General features: G+C 40.1%; 1 protein-coding gene across 5 annotated transcripts in view; it reads right to left on the reverse strand.

The window, feature by feature from the left end:
* Positions 1 to 220: 220 nt before the first annotated feature.
* LOC142011623 (interleukin-1 receptor type 1-like) overlaps positions 221 to 19,051 on the reverse strand; it is a 79,335-nt gene continuing 60,504 nt past the window's right edge. For all 5 annotated transcript variants that reach the window (XM_074991439.1, XM_074991401.1, XM_074991410.1 and 2 more), the window contains 6 exons: positions 17,745 to 17,810; positions 12,474 to 12,594; positions 9,957 to 10,102; positions 5,663 to 5,806; positions 4,081 to 4,245; positions 221 to 2,770 (listed from right to left, as the gene is read on the reverse strand). In XM_074991439.1, coding sequence (XP_074847540.1) covers positions 2,373 to 2,770; positions 4,081 to 4,245; positions 5,663 to 5,806; positions 9,957 to 10,102; positions 12,474 to 12,594; positions 17,745 to 17,810 — 1,040 coding nt within the window. In that variant the 3' untranslated portion in view covers positions 221 to 2,372. The remainder of the gene's footprint in view (positions 2,771 to 4,080; positions 4,246 to 5,662; positions 5,807 to 9,956; positions 10,103 to 12,473; positions 12,595 to 17,744; positions 17,811 to 19,051) is intronic.

Consider the following 19,051-nt stretch of genomic DNA (forward strand, 5'->3'; position numbering starts at 1 on the left):
GAAAAATGAGGCAGTCTGACAGGCTAACAAGACAATGTTCCAGGAATGAGGTGTGGTGCTGAAATGCACTGAAATTTGAGTGGGAGGAAACAAAATGCACAGTAAAACAGGAGCTGAAAAAGTAGCACATGGGTAGGACATGAGAACAGCAGACAATACACTGCATAGCAATGAAAACTGAGTACAAGACTGTAAAAATGTATTACTTAGGTTACCGTTTTAAACACAAAAATAGGAAATTAAATCATGAAGGCCCCATGTCATCTGCTTGATTATATTTATACACCTTTGACTCAATTCATTAGTGGGAGAAGAAAATGCTATCCTTCATTCCTCCCAACAAGCTCAATCTTCTATATGGTCATTGTGTATTTTTACCAAATTTTTGAAAGTTTTCCAAAACTCATGTTACGCATTAAAATCTAGTGGACAGTACACCAAAAAATAAATTCAATATTTCTTTAACAAGAATAAAATACACAGTTGGAGATGCTGATGTGTGTGTTATATTATACACATTCATATTTAAAATACGTAGCTTATCCAGTGCATTTCATCAATAGATCTCCAAACACTCTGCAAAGAAGGCAAGTATTATTTCCATTTTCATCTTTGGGAAACTGAGGCACAAAGCAGTGATGTGCTTTGCTCACATTCACACGGTAGACTATTGACAGAAATGGAGACAGAACCTACATAAACCTGTGTTGCCCATATCACCACTCGTAGTTGCTTAATTCCTCATGATCAGATTAGTCAAAAGGAAGGACTAATTCTTTGTAAATTAATCCTTCAAGAAGCGCAACTTCACCCATTTCTTCTAACGTATGTCAGTAATAAAGATGGACATCTTCTACAGAACATGTATCCTGATCCTTTACAGAATATAACAGTAATTAATGGACAGCTTTAAAACAAGGAGTGTCAGACTGATCATACTGTAAATCAGTATCTAAAAATACTGAACTCAAGGCTGAATAATGTATAGTTTTTTCAGGGAAATGTTTGAGCATCCATTCATGAAAATTCAGAAATCAAGGCTTTTCAAAACGTATGACACCCAGTACAGAGTTAAGTTTTAGTAGTCAAATAACAAGACTACAAAATTGCACACATTAAAGCTAATGACTTAAAAGGCATATCTAAAATACAGTATGTAAATGCGGGCAATTTAATTTTGCCAGGGGAAAAGTAAATTTGTACCTCCTTATATAATCTTTGTTTCATGCTAACAGGTTTTGGGGTGGCATGGGGTCTCTCTTCAAATACAAGAGAGGAAATCCCAACTGCTCCACTTTGGAAATCTGCACTTAGACATTTGTACAGCCCCACAGATTTCAAACTATCCCGCTATCTGTGTATAAAAACTCAAGTGTCATACAATAGTTGAGCAACTAGCATGCATAAGAACAATTAAAAACAAACAAGTTTGTACTGTATGCAATTTTAGAAATATCTTGGTTAGCTATTTAATTTTCCACACTGTTATATACAGCAAGAGTTACTCACTGTGGCCCAGCCACATATGAAATTGCAATATTTGCCAACTGAGTTGACTGTGTTTAAAAAAATCTGATTTTTCTTAGAAGGGGATAATGTACATATACACTTACTTAACTCAATCATCTGATTTTTTCATTAAACATTGAAGATGCAAAGACAATTCACAAGCTTTAGCTCTGAATGGATTTTTTTTTGAAGTTAAGGTTGAAAACAGTTTACAATAAAAACATTTCTAGTCTTACCGAATCAGCTACTGTAAGAGTTGCTCTAGAAAGTAATATTGAAAAAGATTCCAGTCTTTGACAGGCCAATACAAGGTCCCAAGGTCCCCTTCATGTCCAATGTATCATTTTCACCTCTCCCCTTGAACAACACCTCATGATGTATTATAATGATTCATCTTGTAGTGGATTGAATGAGTCCATGATGAACAGAATACAACAAATGAGTAGAGTTTTAACTGCTTCATTCAAAACTCTGCATTACCAAACCCAAACCCATCATTTAAAAGTCAGAATATAACACACTGTTTCCTTCATTTTTATCCTTTTCCTATTGGGGATGGAGGGGAGAAGTCTGTAAAAGTACAAAGAATTTTTTCTCTTTTTTCCTTACAAAAAGTGTATTTCTTTGAAAAAGTCTTGCAGTGCTTAATACAGGCCATTGCAGTATTGATGCCATGCCTCAGGATGTTCTGTTGATAGGCTCAGGGAAATGGATAGTGAATCAGCTTTTCAAGTCTGTCAATGATGATGTTATGTAGGCTTTGAAACGGCCCGTGTTATAACACATAGTGGGCATCCTATAAACAACCACTGAAAAAGCAGCTGAAGTGAGCTGCTCACAGCTATTAAAACTGAACTTCAGTGTCATCTTTCTAACCTTATTTCATGTGGGGAGTTAAAGGTTGATGGTAATAACTGTAGTTCAGGAGAAGACACAGTTGGTCTGGGTGGCATTTGGTATCGGACATTCTTCCAGAATTTTGTTCTTGCCGAATGGGAGCTCTCTGAGAAGTCCCCTTTCCATCTGATGACCCCATGCTTTTGCTTAATATATCGGATGGATTCTGGCATATTTGTGTAATCCTTTATCTTATCCAGTTCAATTAGAATAACTTTAATTCCATCACGGATAAGAGCATTGTACACAGCCAACTGCTCTTCATAGTTATCTTCTAACACGCTGTAACAGGATGATTCTGGTACTAACACAATTATCACTCTTCTACTTTGGTTGATTTTTTCATCAACAACATTGACCACAGCTGTAAACAAAGAAAAGCAGAGAAAGGTTTTTAACTCCTGCATAAGTTTACACAATGTTTGTTAATTTCATATAGAGGCTGTTTAGTTTGCAGAAACAAAGATGTCCTACTAGTCTTTTTATTCCACGTTATTCATTGATAGTATACTTCTAGCTGTAAAAAAAAAGTGGCATTATTTACAAAAATACCACGCTGATCCCATACATACCTTTACATAAAGCTACCAAAATGTCATTAGTATGCTAACACATGTAATAGGAACTGCTTGCCCATGTGCCAGAGGGAGAGTCTGGGGGCTAGCTAGCTCTGATTGCAGGAGAAGTCACACCTCAAGCTGCATCAAGCGATCCCAGGGTAAAAGCATCGGGAAGCTGCAGGAGAGGGGTCCTGTCAGAGAGGGAAATGCAGAGTGAAGTGAGGGTGTAGGGGATGGAGTAATCTCCTACATTGGTCCCCAAGGCAGGCACAGTCCCTCCAAACCAGGAGATGTTAGGCTATTAAAAGTCCAGTGGCACAGCAAGGCTCAAGCAGGCCCCCTAACTGGCATGGATCTGTGCCACTCCTGGAAGTGCCCAGGACAACCTGGGGCTCCATGCACACCCTCACCTGCAGGCACCGCCCCCACAGCTACCATTGGTTGCAGTTCCTGGCCCATAGATGCTGCAGAGTTGGTGCTGTAGGTGTATGAAGCACACAGAGACCCTGTGGCCCTCCAGGAGCCACAGAAGTGTGCCAGATATTTTCAGGAGCAATGCAGCACCAAGGCTCTGGCTTTTTAGTGGCCTAAATTCTCCTAAGTTAGCTGCAGTAGCCTTTGGGAGACACCAGCAAAACCAGGAGGGCTGGCAACACAACAACGTTGCTCATGCTGACACAAGTCACACACTACACTGACATCATAACTCCATGAAAGATGTGGTGCTTAGGCCCTTCCCTTCCTTTGCAAGTGCAGCTCTGCCTTTGTCTCCGACACTGTGGACTGTTCCCACTCCTCTTCTTCTGATCAGAACACCAGTCCCAGCTGCTCAGGTTAGCGACATACCAAGGTAAGAAGTAGGAGCTGATTGGAGGGAAAGCTGTGAAGCAGACAGGGCTGTATGGGAGCACCACATTCGGTACCTCCACATTACCCTTGGGATTACAGAGGAGAGAGCAATGCAGATAAGAGACTGTATACACTGCCAGTCTGCACGGGGCACACAAGGTTGCCTATATCTATTGCAAGGTTACTTAGGAGGTCACTTTTGAGACTGATGAAAGAAAACAGATATTTTGATTTTTTTTTTTTTTTTTTTTTTAAAGAATCTTACCTTGTCCTGGTAAATCATCCCTTCCAAATATAAAGAGATTGTATCCACACTGTCTCTCTAACACCTCAGGTAATACCTTCAGTGCAAAGATATCTGGCGAGTAGAGGCAGCTTACTCTGTTTTTTGGATACAACACATAGGCATCATAGAGCTTCCCATCTGAAACTAAACAAAGTGAAGGGAATGATTAAGATTAAAAAAACATCTAGCAAGACAGTAAACTATAAGTTTTCCCACACGCCACAGACACTGGCCCAAAATTTGTAATTAAAGCTATTGTAGTGCGAATAATTATACTTATTTAAGTAATAGTTTGTATGCATAGACCTTTTAACTTTAATAAGCAAAGAGGTAAAATTGGTTTCCTTTGAATGGTCTCTGCTCTATACTAAATTGAAAAAAAAACAAATATCAATACATTCAAAAAAGCAATATCACCAACATATCTGGTTCAAGTACAGCACATTATTTAATTCCAAGTTACCCAGAACTGTCGTTTACTGCTTATGTTCTGAAATTTAAAATATATATATATATATATATATATATATATATATATAAAACCCAACTGAAAAAGATCAGGAGTGCTAAGATGTATATGGAATAAAATTTCCAAGATGACCTGATTAATTAAACTTTATACTATTCAAGTAATTACCTCAGTGCAGTTATTAAAAACACTGTACCAATAGAGACTTAACTCTCCTCTCTTAAGCTACATCTACATTAGCTCAGAAGATCAACCTGCTCAAGGTCAATCTTCCGGGGCACTGTTTCATGCATGCACAAAACGGTGTGCTCCAAGGTCAACACTGACCCCAGAACTCCTCACAAGGAGTCAGGATTAAGGAAGGTTGACGGGAGGAATACTCCCATCAACCTTCTGCCATGAGGACAGCCATGGAAGTTGGCAGCTGCAAAGTTGATTTTAGGTATGCAACCGGCATACCTAAAATTGCATAATAGCCATCAACCTTCCAGGTAAGCATAGATGTAGCCTAAAGTCCCTCATGGTTGACCTTAATTCCCAGTATTCTGCCCTCTTGTAGAAAGAGCAGAATATCAGCCTAAAGTAGGACTGAGAAAAACCATCTTTAAAAACAAGTAGATGCTTAGGATTTCTTGTTATGCTCATTCACAAAAATGCATGTTCTTATGACTGATTGCTACCCTTCTGAACAGTAATTAGAGGGAAGTTAGCTCTGGCTCCTCAGCAACTTGAAAACCTACCAGTGAATCCCAGTTAGGAGACGTCATCCTTGCACTGAGGGATAGCCAAAGAAAGCATATTGCAAGTGAAGAATACTTCAGTTAGCCATATTCAGGCAAAGAACAATACATTTTATTAAACAGCCAGCACACTGCTATCACGTATACAGGCCCATCACTTCCATTTTAGAAATGTGAAGCATTTTACATCATCCACATCAGAAAATGTGCAGACAGTTTTCATCATACATTTCACACCTAATGCCACCCACAAGGGGAACTCCAAATGAGATGCTCACACTCCAGAGTCACTTCCTGAATGCCTTTCCAATAAGAGAGATTTTAAATACTGTCATCTTAAGAAAACACTTACCTTCTTTACTCAGAAAAGGTAAGCAGGAGTTCCGATACCAAAGCACAATGTCAATCTTGAATATCTTGTAGACAAACACAGCAACAACTATTACAAATACCAGTGAAACAAGTCCTCCAATCAAGTAACCCTGAGTGTTTGGATCTGTATTAACAAGGAGTCAAAACAAACAAACAAACAAAAAGATACCTCAGTACTGCATTTTGTGTCAGACAAGAAACATTTTGTACAATCCAACCATTTGGATTTCTTCTTTCAAGCTGACTACTTGTGTAAGGATTGAAACCATGCCATCAGGAAAACAATCCCCCCCACCCCCAATACACACACGTCTTCCTGAGTGCTCAGTTTCACCATAAAACTGCCAGACAGCCAGTAAAACCAGAATGCATTCCATCTTCTCTCCCCAGAGGACACCTTTCAGTCAAAAATGTTATGACACATATAAAAAGCGATCTTATTTTGCAACCAGTGAAGAATTGCTGGTATTTATTCTGACATGACAGCTGACTCAGAATTCTGCTGTAAATTTGACATAGGACTTGTCTACACAAACATTCAATTTGCAGCAAGCTGGGGGTGTGACTCTACCCCACAACTAACTGTGTTAACAGAACTAGCTGAAGACCCCTCTAACAAACTTTGAATGTACATCAGCAGGCTGCACGCCAGCCTGGGATCTGAAGAAGTGGGTCTGTCCCACGAAAGCTCATCACCTGATAAATTATTTTGTTAGTCTTTGAAGTGCTACATGACCACTTTTTTGTTTTGCACACCAGCAGTTCATCCACATCATGCTGGGAGAAGGCAGATTCACAGCCTAACTTGCTGCAAAGGTAGACAAGTTTATGATTAAAAAGTGGCAAAACAACCATGGAAAAAGTAAATAGTAAGGCAAGCCCACAAGAGAACAACAGAAAGTGAATGCATAAATGTGTTCTCTCGTTACTCTGTATCACGAACAGTCATTTACCAAATGATTGCATTGTGCCTAGCACAGTGTGTGCCCAATGTGGCAGAGGTTTCTAAGTGCTAAGGTTCTATAAACAGGAACAAATGGAAGATTCCCAATGAATTGAGTGGGAGTTGTTAGCACTTGACACTGCTATAAACAAGCCATATTTATTTAAGTGACTAAATATGGTTTTAAAAATACAACTTTAGGCACCCAAACTTTGATATTTTGGGATAGTTACCAAATGAGACCAGCCACAAGTAGTATGAATGGCACTGTAAAAGGAATGTTTTGTGCCACATTAGTGTAGCCTGCCCTCTGTGGCTGTGTCTACACGTGCCCCAAACTTCGAAATGGCCGTGCAAATGGCCATTTCAAAGTTTACTAATGAAGCGCTGAAATGCATATTCAGCGCTTCATTAGCATGCGGGCGGCAGCCGCGCTTCGAAATTGATGCTCCTTGCCGCCGCGCGGCACGTCCAGACGGGGCTCCTTTTCGAAAGGACGCCGCCTACTTCGAAGTCCCCTTATTCCCATGAGCTCATGGGAATAAGGGGACTTCGAAGTAGGCAGCATCCTTTCGAAAAGGAGCCCCGTCTGGACGCGCCGCACGGCGGCAAGGAGCGTCAATTTCGAAGCGCGGCGGCAAGGAGCGTCAATTTTGAAGTGTGGCTGCCGCCCGCATGCTAATGAAGCGCTGAATATGCATTTCAGCGCTTCATTAGTAAACTTCGAAATGGCCATTTGCACGGCCATTTCGAAGTTTGGGGCACGTGTAGACACAGCTTGTGGTTGCAGTAATGGAGGATTAAGATTCACAGCCAGAAGTCCCAAAGAGTAATATTTCTGTAGACCCCATTCTCATGAATGTAGTTATATCCACTACAGAATGTAAGTTTGTCCTCTTGTACTCAAAAACTGCTTTGGGCTTTTGCTTTATTTTTAAATCTTACAGGCTTCCCCACTCTGCTATGCATGTATAAACTCTAGCTCCCTTTCCCTCTCGCTCTAGCCAGTAATTTATTGCACACTAAGCTACTAGTTGTCATCACAGCCACCTCCACTAAAAGATACTATGAGAAGTATCCTAGTGTGAGAGAGAACACTATGGTAACTCCATGCCCCTCCTTTTGAATGGTTACATAGCATTGACCTTCCTAACATTTAATTACTCCTCACTGCTTCCTGGTCTGTTAAACAAGATCTTGGCTACATCTGCACTTACCAAAAACTTCGAAATTGCCATGCTACGGGCCAGATCGCAGAATACTAATGAGGCGCCAAAATGCATATTCAGCACCTCATTACCATGCCAGCAGCCGCGGCACTTCAAAATTGCTGTGGTTCGCTCCCGCACAGCCCATCCACACCGGGGTCCTTTTCGAAAGGACCCCAACACCATCGAAATCCCTTATCCCTATGAGCTCATAGGAATAAGGGGATTTCAATGTTGGTGGAGTCCTTTTGAAAAGGACCCCGGTGTAGACGAGCCACGCAGGAGCGAACTGCGGCAATTTTGAAGTGCTGCAGCTGCTGGCATAGTAATGAGGCACTGAATATGCATTTCAGCACCTCATTAGTATTCTGCAATCTGGCCTGTAGCATGGCCATTTCAAAGTTTTTTGGTAAGTGTAGACACAGCCCTTGTGATTAAAACTACCTCCAAAATAGTTTTATCTAGATTAAGTTTAAATGCAAGCCATTGTTTATTAATCTCATAGTAAAAACTGGCTGAATTATCAAGGTACACCTTGCAATAAACTGTAGTTTTGATTTCAATATCATTACTTTTCAGGTATTTTGACAACTCTATTCTAAAGCAGACTGCCTCAACTTCTGCTTAAATAAGCTTGAGAGACATAATTTGTTTTTTTTTCTTAGAGTTACCTGAGCTCTCATATTTGCACATTTGTACTCATTTCAGTTTTTCAACTTTGAAAGCTGTGAACGTGCACTGACAAATTCAGCATTAACTGCTTATTATCTGCTGAGTAACAATGAATTTGGCAAAAGGGACTTCTTAAAGTTTCACACATTATGCATTAAACAAAGCAAAATCTACACTCCAGAACAAAAATCAGAGTGTACAACTGGTATGTGCATGGAATTCCTGCCTATCTTCTTATGGAGTCAGGAGGGTAGAGGGAATCAGAGGATAAGCAAGTATCAGAAGGGTAGCTGTGTTACTCTGCACCTGCAAAACCAATAACAGGTCCTGTGCACCTTGTAGACTAACAGATATTTTGGAGCATAAGCTTTTGTGGGCCAGCACCCACTTTGTTAGATGCATCAAGACCCACTTGAGGAAGTGGTTCTTTGCCTATAAAAGCTCATGCTCCAAAATATGTTAGTCTATAAGGTGCCACAGGACTTCCCGTTGTTTTAGAGCAGCAGCCACCACTAAGTATAGCCTCTCATCCTCTTCCACACCTCAACAAAAGCATAGAGATGTTGAGGTTGTGGAGTTAACTTCAAAAGTGAAGCAGTAGCCATACCATTTGTGCCCAAATTGTCTTTTCTGATTTTTTTTAGCCTTCAATTAATGACAGGAGAACAGAAGTATTATTCATACGACTAAATAGTGTACTGAAGAAAGTAATTAATTGAAAAATACTCTTAAAATGGTGAAAGAAGAACTTGAAAGAAACTATGCAGGAAAAGAGCAAATATATTTTAAACATCTGTAAAAAAATCTATGGCTACATCTACACTAGAAGCATCTGTTTACAGAAGTTACTGTTGGAAGAGCTGTTCCGAGAAAACTTCTGTCAACAGATCCTGGCTACACATAAAATTGGACTAATATTTTGATCTGCTTTGTTTACAAAAGGGGCCCCCCAGAGCGTCTACATGGGCTTTTGTCGACAGTTTCTGCTGACAAAACACATTTTGTGTGTAGATACTCCACGAGTTTTGTCTACAAAACTCTAGTGTAGATGTGCCCTAGGTGCAAATGCAACAAGGGCAGCTACAATTTAAGAGTGAGGAAGACAAGAGTGCTAACTGCTAAGCAGTAATTATCAAGTCTGGAACAAGCTAATTATGAGTCTGCTTCCATTTATTATTTTACTGAAAAATATTTCATTGATATTTTCTGAAAAGCTAATGAACTAGAGTCCAAAGTTTATTAAAATTTGGTAATAACACAAGCGTAAAATATTTTACTTAATATAAGTTTACAACTGTAACATCTCAGCCATGTACTGTTTATAGCAGAGTTGCTTTAGCCAGTTATGGTTGTTGATACTAGCAAATCTTTGTCACACTGTTCCCCTTCCATTAGCTTTTCATTACATGATCAGGTTAGAATTGTAATTATAAAATAATTTTACCCCTTACCTGGAAGTTTTAGTACAACATATGCTTCAGCTTTGCCATAGGGATGCCAAACACAACAGAAAAACTTGAGAGAATAATCCTTTTTTTTCACTTTTGAAATGTTGAATTTTGTTCCAATTATAAAACCACCTCCTTTGGAAGGTTTTCTGTGAGCATAAAAAAAAGCACAGACCAGTAGATAGAAAAGTTAATACACATTAATTTTCATTACATTAATTGATTACATTAACCACACCTTGGCTTGTAACACAATAATTTACCATGCAGACACACACAAACCATTGGTGGTCAAGCTCGAGGAAAACCTAATGTTGACTCTCCTCAGGTACAAGAGTCTGAGGGGAAACAATGTCTCATTCCTGGAGTTATGTTCCTTTCTCAAGGAAAAACAACACATTGACCTAAATAGACAACTGGGACATCTCAGCAATGCAGCTTGGAATGAAATCTTGGCTCTTGGAATGCACTAGCTAAGGAGGACCAGATGGAGGATTGAACCTTAGCGACTTCCTTCTGCATATTGGAGATGGCTCTTTGAAATACTCTAGAACAAAAAAGTTTAGGTGGTGAACCATAGCCTTTGGAGTCTGTTTGGAACAGAGCAGCAGATGGAGCACCAATGAAGTATGACTTTCACCTGAACCAAAAAGGCACCTATGAGGGACTGAGTGTCATAAAAGCATCCCAGGATAAGTAGGTCAAATCCTGGAGATTTAAATTCTGCCATAATGACTCTAGTTCTAGTATCAAAGGGAGAGAGGGGATTCTGCATCTAACTACCTATGGCAAAGGATTTTATTAAGCCAACAGGACAATTAAAATAATTAGCTCAACAACTATAATAGCTAATCACTAACACCAGCTACAAAAGACTTGCAGAGAAGCAGCATAACTATGCAAGAGTTCCACCTTCCTGCCACTGACAGCCAAAATCTGGCTCCATGTACATGCACCATACATCGCCTATGAGTGGGCTCCCACGGGCACAGCCTGACCTTAGGAGGAGTGGGCTCAGCATTAGGCCCTAGTGAACCAGTCACAATGTTAGCTACATACGGTTCAGGCATAGGCTGCCCTTCCAGGATTGCCTTCATTATTAGTGTCTGGAACTGGCAGTGCTAGGGAATAGAACCAATTTTATTACACACATAACAACACTGAGGCCTGCACATTGCAGAGACAAAAATCCTCACCAAGTGGATTGACAGGGGCTGCTTACCTATAAATAAAAAAGGAAGTAAGACACATTACATAATTGTGGCTCACCTCATGAAAAAAATATTGAATACAGCGCATACCCCTTCCCTATGAAAGATTAGAACAGCTAAAGATTTATAAAATGTCCCCTTTTGAGATGTAATTGTCTTTTAAAGTTCAGTTTTTTTCCAAGTTACTTTCTGCATTTGACTCTTCTAACTGCATAATAGTGGATGTGCCATTCTGTTCCAAACAAGGAAATGTTTGCTTTATGACATTTTAACTTGATTCAGTGGCAGATGTCATGTAATTTGTGAATGTGGCCACAGCGTGCATACATACAGCTGATCTTAAAAGAACTCCAGGAAACATCTATCATACGTGTAATGAATTGTTCCAATACTGGCAAACTTTTTCCAGCAGAGCTGGTTGACAGCAGCCTTTAATCTATGCATAAAGAGTGTGAAATATTGTCATACTATTATGAATTGCTAAAGTCGAGATAATATGGTCTCAATAAATTACTTAAAGAAAAAATAAATACTTATTAAATGCATGTCAGACTTGCTGAAAGTGAAGTATTTTCAGTGGTCTGTTAGCATTCTTTAGGGAAGACTGAAAATAATGGGTTTATTTAGTCTGGAGAACAGAAGACTCAGAAGGAACATGACAATATAGTTTTCCAATGCACAAAAAATTGTTACAAGGAGAAAAATGTTCTCCTTAACTTTTGAGGATAAGGCAAGTCACAATGAGCTCAAATTGCAGCAAGGGCGGTTTGGGTTACACACTAGGAAAATATTCTGAACTGCCAGGGTGGTTAAACACTGGAATGAATCACAGTAGGATCCCAACATTCGTGAGGGTTCCATGTTGAGAACCCTCACGAATGTGGCAACCAGATGCCAGCACTCCTGCCCAGGACCCTGGGGGAAAGCGGCAGTTGCCAGTGCTCCTGCCTGAGGCCCTGGGGAAGCAGCCGCTCATGAATAATTGAGCATTAGGTTCTCAAATTGTGAACATTAATTTTGTGAATTGTGAGATCCTACTGTACTTAGGGAGGTTGTGAAATTTCCATCACTGGAGATTTTTAGGAGCAAGTTAGTTATACACCTGTCAAAGATGGTCTAGATAATACTTAGTCCTGCCATGAATACAACAGCCTAGACAAGATAGCCTCTTTAGGTCTCTTCAAGTCCTACAAATACAAAATTAAACACTATTTTGTACAACTGTTACTTTTGTGGATGTTTCACACCAAATAATTTAAAACATTTTAGAATTCAAACCATATGCAATTTGATTTCTAAGAATACTTACTCATAAAATTCTTCTTCATATGTATAATCAGAGAAAACACCATCCTCGTCTTTGACTTCCCAGTACGGGGTCAAAGAACTTATGCTACTTGATATATTACAGTCCATGACAACGTAAGACCCTACAAAACATTTAAATGTGGCAATTAAAAATCTTGAACCATAAGCAAGCATGCTCATATCATTATGTAAACAGTTTGAGAAATAGTTATTTACATTTCTGATTCACAACCATGGTTTATGTAGACAAATCATCATTCAGATTTTTTTTTAAGTGGAGGAGGAGCAGAGGAGTAGGGGAGAGAAAGAGGCCTCCCCTGATGTCCAGAGAGCCACATCTGCACAGTAATTCTAGAGACCATCAGAAATGGGGAGATAATCTGGACCAATGAGTCCCTGAGCATCAGTACCATGATAGGGTTCTTTAGCCCAATGGAGAGCAGAGGAGATTCTGACTCCTTCAAGAGCTGGAGACCCTTCAGCACTTCATACTGAGAAAGTATCAACTGGCAGGGTGCTGCAAATCTTCTTGTGGGACAAGAGAGTATTAGGCTGATGGTATGGATATACCCAGCACTGACACACTTGGTGCTGAAGAGAGCAACATCAAGAAGCAGGACCAATTCGGTTAATACCTCCGTAAGGGCTTGTGCACCAGCTATTATGGTAAATCCAATGCTGTGGGCTCTGTTCTAGAGGCAGTTAACTTTGATTTCCAAGATCATGCCAGAGCCCTGTTCACTCCAAGCTCCTATGGTATCCATGTGGGCAGTGGAGTCCCTTTAGAATAGGAGCAGTGAGGTGATTAAGCCTTTTTACTGGGAATTGCCCCTGGTGTTCCCACGCAAGTGATGCTCCTTTTTGTCTGATGACTTCATTTGAAGTCTTTACTGAATCCAAAGCTGGAATACTCTCAAAAGATGGATCCTGGGAGCTAGCAGAAGCCGATCTACAGGGTGGGCACAGAAGTCCAGACAGAGTACTTCATAAAGCCAGCCTCACCAAATAAGGTTGCTATTATGATATCAAACTGGGAGGGGTTGCAAGCACTTTGAAGTGCAGGATTAGAATTCAAAATGATTTTGACAAACTAGAGAAATGGTCTGAAATAAACTACAATTCATTCTGTCTCAGAGGGGTAATTGTGTTAGTCTGTAACTTCAAAAACATGCAATCCTGTGGTACCTTAGAGACTAATAAATGTATTATGTCATGAGCTGTCATGGGTAAAATTCTGATTCTGATGAAGTGAGTTTTACCCATGAAAGCTCATGATGTAATAAATTTGTTAGTCTCTAAAGTGCCACAGGCCTTCATTTTCAACAAGCAGTTTAGTAAAGACATATGCAAAGTACTGTATATACTCATTCATTAGCCCATTCATTTACAAGCTGCTCCCCACCCTCAAGACGAATAGGCAAAAATGGAAAATTGTTTGGACTCTTTCATAAGCCGATCCTATATTTCAGGGACTGTCCAACTTCATTTCCCAGCCCATCAGGGTAAGCCCCTGACATGCCAGGACATTTTGGTTACTTGAAGCATCAACAGGCATGGAGCCCTGCAGCCCCCAGTGTTGGCAATTTGCTGTTCCAGGCCAACTGGTGGTGGCCAGCATGTCTGTCAGCTCATGCTGCTTCCTGCTGTTCCCATTTGCCAGGAACAGCAACAGGGAGTTAAGGGGATCTGTACCTGCTGACACTCCAGATAAACAGAATGTCCTGGCGCCTCAGTGACATACCTTGACAAGCTGGGGGCCAAAGTATCCTGACCCCTGTTGTAGTTTCTTTAAAAGTGCTAACATTTTATTTTTAATTAAAAATTGTATACATGCTATTTTATAACAGATAAAAACTACACTGTACTAATATAAATAAAATGTATAGATATTGATAATATCATTTATGCCCAAGTAAACAAATCACTTAAAAACATGTGCTTCCCTGAAGTGCAATTTTCCTAGTGATAACTGTTTGCCTTTTCTAGTATTGTTCTTTTACAGGACTAGATTATATTTACCATTACATTTATAGCATATACAGTACTTATATGGATTGTAAAATAATTTACTGATGTCAACATTACAGGGATTTAAAGTTGCAAAGGCTTTTTTTTAGTGGAGTAGATTGATTTAAAATGAACACTAAAAGAGCAGTGCCACAGATCTGCATGAAATTTGACCCATCCATTTCATAAACTACTAGACCTTACAAGCCAATCAGAAAAATACAATCAATGACAGTACTATGACAATGGTGTCAGTGGACCTCCTGAGAGTACGTCTACACTATGGGGAAGATCCACCAAGTCAGGATCAATATTCTGGAGTACAATTTTGCACGCCTGGTAGATGTGTGCAAAATAAAACTATCTGGGGTTGGCAGTCGAACCGTGTTCTCCTCAATATCACGAGGAGTAAAGGAGGTAGATGGGAGAGTTTGTCTCGTCAACCTCCCTCTGTGTAGACGTACAGGTAAGTCAATTGCAGGTAAGTCTATTCTAGCTACACAATTACCATAGCTAGAATTGCATATCTACAATAGACTTACTTACCTACAGTAGACCAAGCTTAAGTCTCAAACCAATGTGAAAACGTGCAGACTCAATGGAATCTGTAATAAAATTTAAATAGCCTGTTATCACCGCAGACAAGCCAATCTACAGGGCTACTTTAAAATGAACAAAAAACAATAAGAACTTGACAGTGATAAAGCAGGTGACATTCCTAGACAAAATCCTTCAAAATCTACAATGAAATTATTTTTCAAAAGATTTTCATACACCATTTCATACTCACTTAAAATGAGCAATAGTGAAATCAAAAGAAAATGTTCTGCTTATGATGCTGCATTCAAACTTAAAGTTGCTGAATATGCAAAAGCAAGCAATTGTGAATTCTGTATCAATGAGAAGCAGGGGAAAGAATGGTGAAAAAATAAAAGCAACTCTTAGGAACATGTCACAAAGCAAGAAAAAAAAATACCAAAACACAATGTGCTTCACTTCCTGGGTTAGAGGAAGATCTCAGCAATTGGATTGTTGAATGGTGACAAAATGGGTATCTCGTCACTAGAACGGGAATACCTCTGCATGCTATGCAAATCTAGAAAGACAATAAATGCCAGTCAGTAAAGCCATCTATGTTTGTCGCATCAGTGGGTTTGTTCATGAACTGCCATGAACTCTGTCTGTGCCAGAGAACAAAGAAAACACAAAAGCCACCAAGAGATCTGGAAGAAAAAAGGAATCTTTCCAAAGGTTTATTATAAAACATCAAAACGAATGTGCATTTGAGCTGTCAGAAATAGCAATTATGGATGAACCTCCTATGACATTTGATCTGCCCAGCAACAGAATGGTAACTGGCACTGGTGAAAAAACAGTTTTAATTAAAATCACTAGGCATGAAAAACATCCATTTTATGTTGGTTTTATCATGGTTGGCCAATGGATTAAAGCTCCCTCCTGTTATTTTTAAAAGAAAAACCTTAGCTAAAACTGTGAAATTTCTTGCAGGTGTCATTGTAAGTGCACATGATAAAGGATGGATGGGTGTGGGACTACTGAAGGTCTACAAAAAATGTAGAATAAGAGACCAGGAGCATTTCTCAAGAAACCTGCTCTCCTTGTTTGGGACATGTTCAAGGCGCACAAGACAGATGAGTTGAAATGAGGCCAAAAAATGAAAACAACTTTGACTGTGATACCTGGAGGCTTGACTTCTGTTTGATGTCTGCCTGAACAAACCCTTTAAAGTCAGGTTATGCAAAATGTGGCCAGACTGGATGTGCTCAGGCATGGCGAAGGTGACAAAAGGCAGGAATCTTTTGGTCACTCAGTGGGTCAAGAACGTGTGCGCAATATTTGTTGAGGACACTATGGAGGCGAATAATTAGGCATCTGAGTGTGAAAATGACATTGCTGACATCTACAATGACAATGCAGGAGCAGCTACAACTGAAGTTGAGTTTAATGAACTGTTTGGTGAGTTGGAGACTGATTTGGACTTTGAAGGATTTTAAGACTTTTTAAGTAAGTACATTAAAATGATATGGGACTTTAAAGTCAGTAAAGGGATATTTCAAATAATTTCTAATTCGGAAGGTATGTGAATACATTTTTTCAGTTATTATAAACAGGTTTTTCATTAGATTACATTAAAATGAATCTACTAAAACTTGCATTTGACTCCAAGTTTTAAAATACAGCAGGGACTGTAAACACAGGCTCCCAGCCTGCTAGGGTAAGCCGCTGGCATGCCTAGATGTTAGGTGTACCTGGAGTGTCAGCAGGCATGGAGCCCTTCAGCTCCCAGTGATTGTGGTTTGACTGCCCTGGTCAATGGGAGCTGCAGTAAGCGACACAAGCTAAGAGATGTTTAAGCTGCCACTTTCCGCCGCTACCATTGGCTAGGACTGATGAAGCACAGTCACTGGGAGCAGGAGGGTTCCATGGCTGCTAAAGCACCAGGTGCATGTTTAAACGACCTTTCATAAGTCAACCCTCCCTCTGATTCACTTTTTTAAAAAAAAATTGGCTTATGAACAAGTAAATACAGCACTGTACTTACGACGGAATAATCAATTATACAACTACAAAATGGGAAATGACTGCATAGAAAGGAGAACTGCAGAAAAGGATCTGGGATCGTTAGTGAACCATAAACTAAATTGAAGTCAACGATGTATTACTGTTGCAAAAAAGTGACTATTCTGGGATGTATTATCAGGGGTGTTGTAAGCGAGACATAAAAAGTAGTTCTTCTAGTCTACTCAACACCAAGAAGGCCTCAATTGGAGTCCTGTGTTCAGTTCTGGGCACCACACTTCAGGAAAGATGTAGACAAATTGAAAAAAGTTCAGAGAACAAAAATGATTAAAGATCTACAAAATGAGACCTCAGAGGAAAGATTGAAAAATTGTGTTTAGTCAGGAGAAGACTAAGGTGGGGACTGGGGCATAACAACAGGATCCAAATTTGTAAAAAGTTGCTAACAACAGAAGGGTAAAACATTCTTCTCATTATTCACTGAGGACAAGATGAGAAGTAATGAGCTTAAATTGCAAGGGAGAGGTAGGATAGGAATTAGGAAAAGCTTACTGTTTGAAATCTGTCACTGGAGGTTTTCAAGAACAGGTTAGACAAAACATCCGTCAGGTGATGATGTAGGTAAAACTTAGCTCACCTCAGCAGAGGGACTAGATGACCGATTGAGGTCTTTTCTAGAATTATAGCACTATGATTACTGATTTATTACAAGGCAACTACTTACCAAGTTCTACTTCAATTGAATGGTTATTTGGATAAATAAACACTGGTGGTGTCTTCTTAGGGCCCTCTACAAAAAAAAATATAAAGAAAATATAAAAAGGTATCAATATCCAGTGGCCATTACTCCTGCTACTGCACTGCTAGTTTTACAATCGTTTTATTTGATTGGTAGTTGACAATTCTGTTACCCAAATCCTGAATACTAAATGGACGTTCTGAAGTAAGATTTGTGTGTCATATCTGCAATAATAAATTTGCTGTTATTTGGTTAAAGGCTTTCACTCTAGGGGTAAACAAAGCAAAAATTCTCATATTTAGCATAACAAAGCTATGAGAAGCCTAATACCAACAATTTCTCATAATACTCACAAAGGAGATAGGAAAGACAGGGACAAACATTGGCCTCTTCGGTGGTCACCACAAAACTATGTTTCATGTATGTATGTTTTATATATTTAGTAACAGAGAGGTAACCAGGCTTCGAACAACCAAAAAAGCAGTCACATAGCACTTTAAAGACTAACAAAAGAAGTGGGTCCAACCCACAACAGCTCATCACCTAACAAATTATTGTTAGTCTTTAAGGTATTACATGACTGCTTTTTTGTTTTATCTATTTAGGTAAAATCACATCTGGACAGAATCCTCTAGCGTATAGTGGACAGGAATCAGATTTTTTGTATGCTTAATCAATCAAGAGCAGTCTCCAGCAAGTAACAGCTGTCCTCTTAGCACAGATAAAATCCTGTTCTGTTTAGGCCTTTACACAATACCAACCAGTGTTATGCAAGTACAGTAGTCCTTCAAGTTATGTGAGGGTTGCGTTCCCATGCACCCTCGCATAACTGCAATTTTGAGTAAGTCGGGGGGCGGCTTTTTTCGCTGGCGGAATGCATACTGCGCAGCTGGGGAAGCAGCAGGAACACTGGAGCTCTTTTTGGAAGGTAAGCCCTGGGGTTTGGGGACAGCTGGGGAGGGTTAAGCCTGGCGCTGGGTTGGAGCTGTGAGAGGGGGCAGAGGGGTTTAGCCTGGGATAGGTTAGGGCTGCAGTGGGGCACGGGGGGGGAGGGTAGAACTGAACCAGAGCCTCATGCAGGGAGGTTGAATTGGTGGGGGGGTGGGGTGAGCCAGAGCCACAGGCAGAGGTGGCGAGCTGGAGCCATGCTCAGGTGGTAAGCCAGGCTGCAGGAGGGTGAACTGGGGTTGGGGTTGAGCCGAGCTGGGTGGGGCTGGGGGGCAGTTTGAACTGGGATGCAGGTGGTGAGCTGGGCCGCAGAGGATTTGAATCTGGGCCGGGGAATCAGGGGG

This window comes from Carettochelys insculpta, chromosome 1, assembly GCF_033958435.1.
Source record: "Carettochelys insculpta isolate YL-2023 chromosome 1, ASM3395843v1, whole genome shotgun sequence".
Lineage (NCBI taxonomy): Eukaryota > Metazoa > Chordata > Testudines > Carettochelyidae > Carettochelys > Carettochelys insculpta.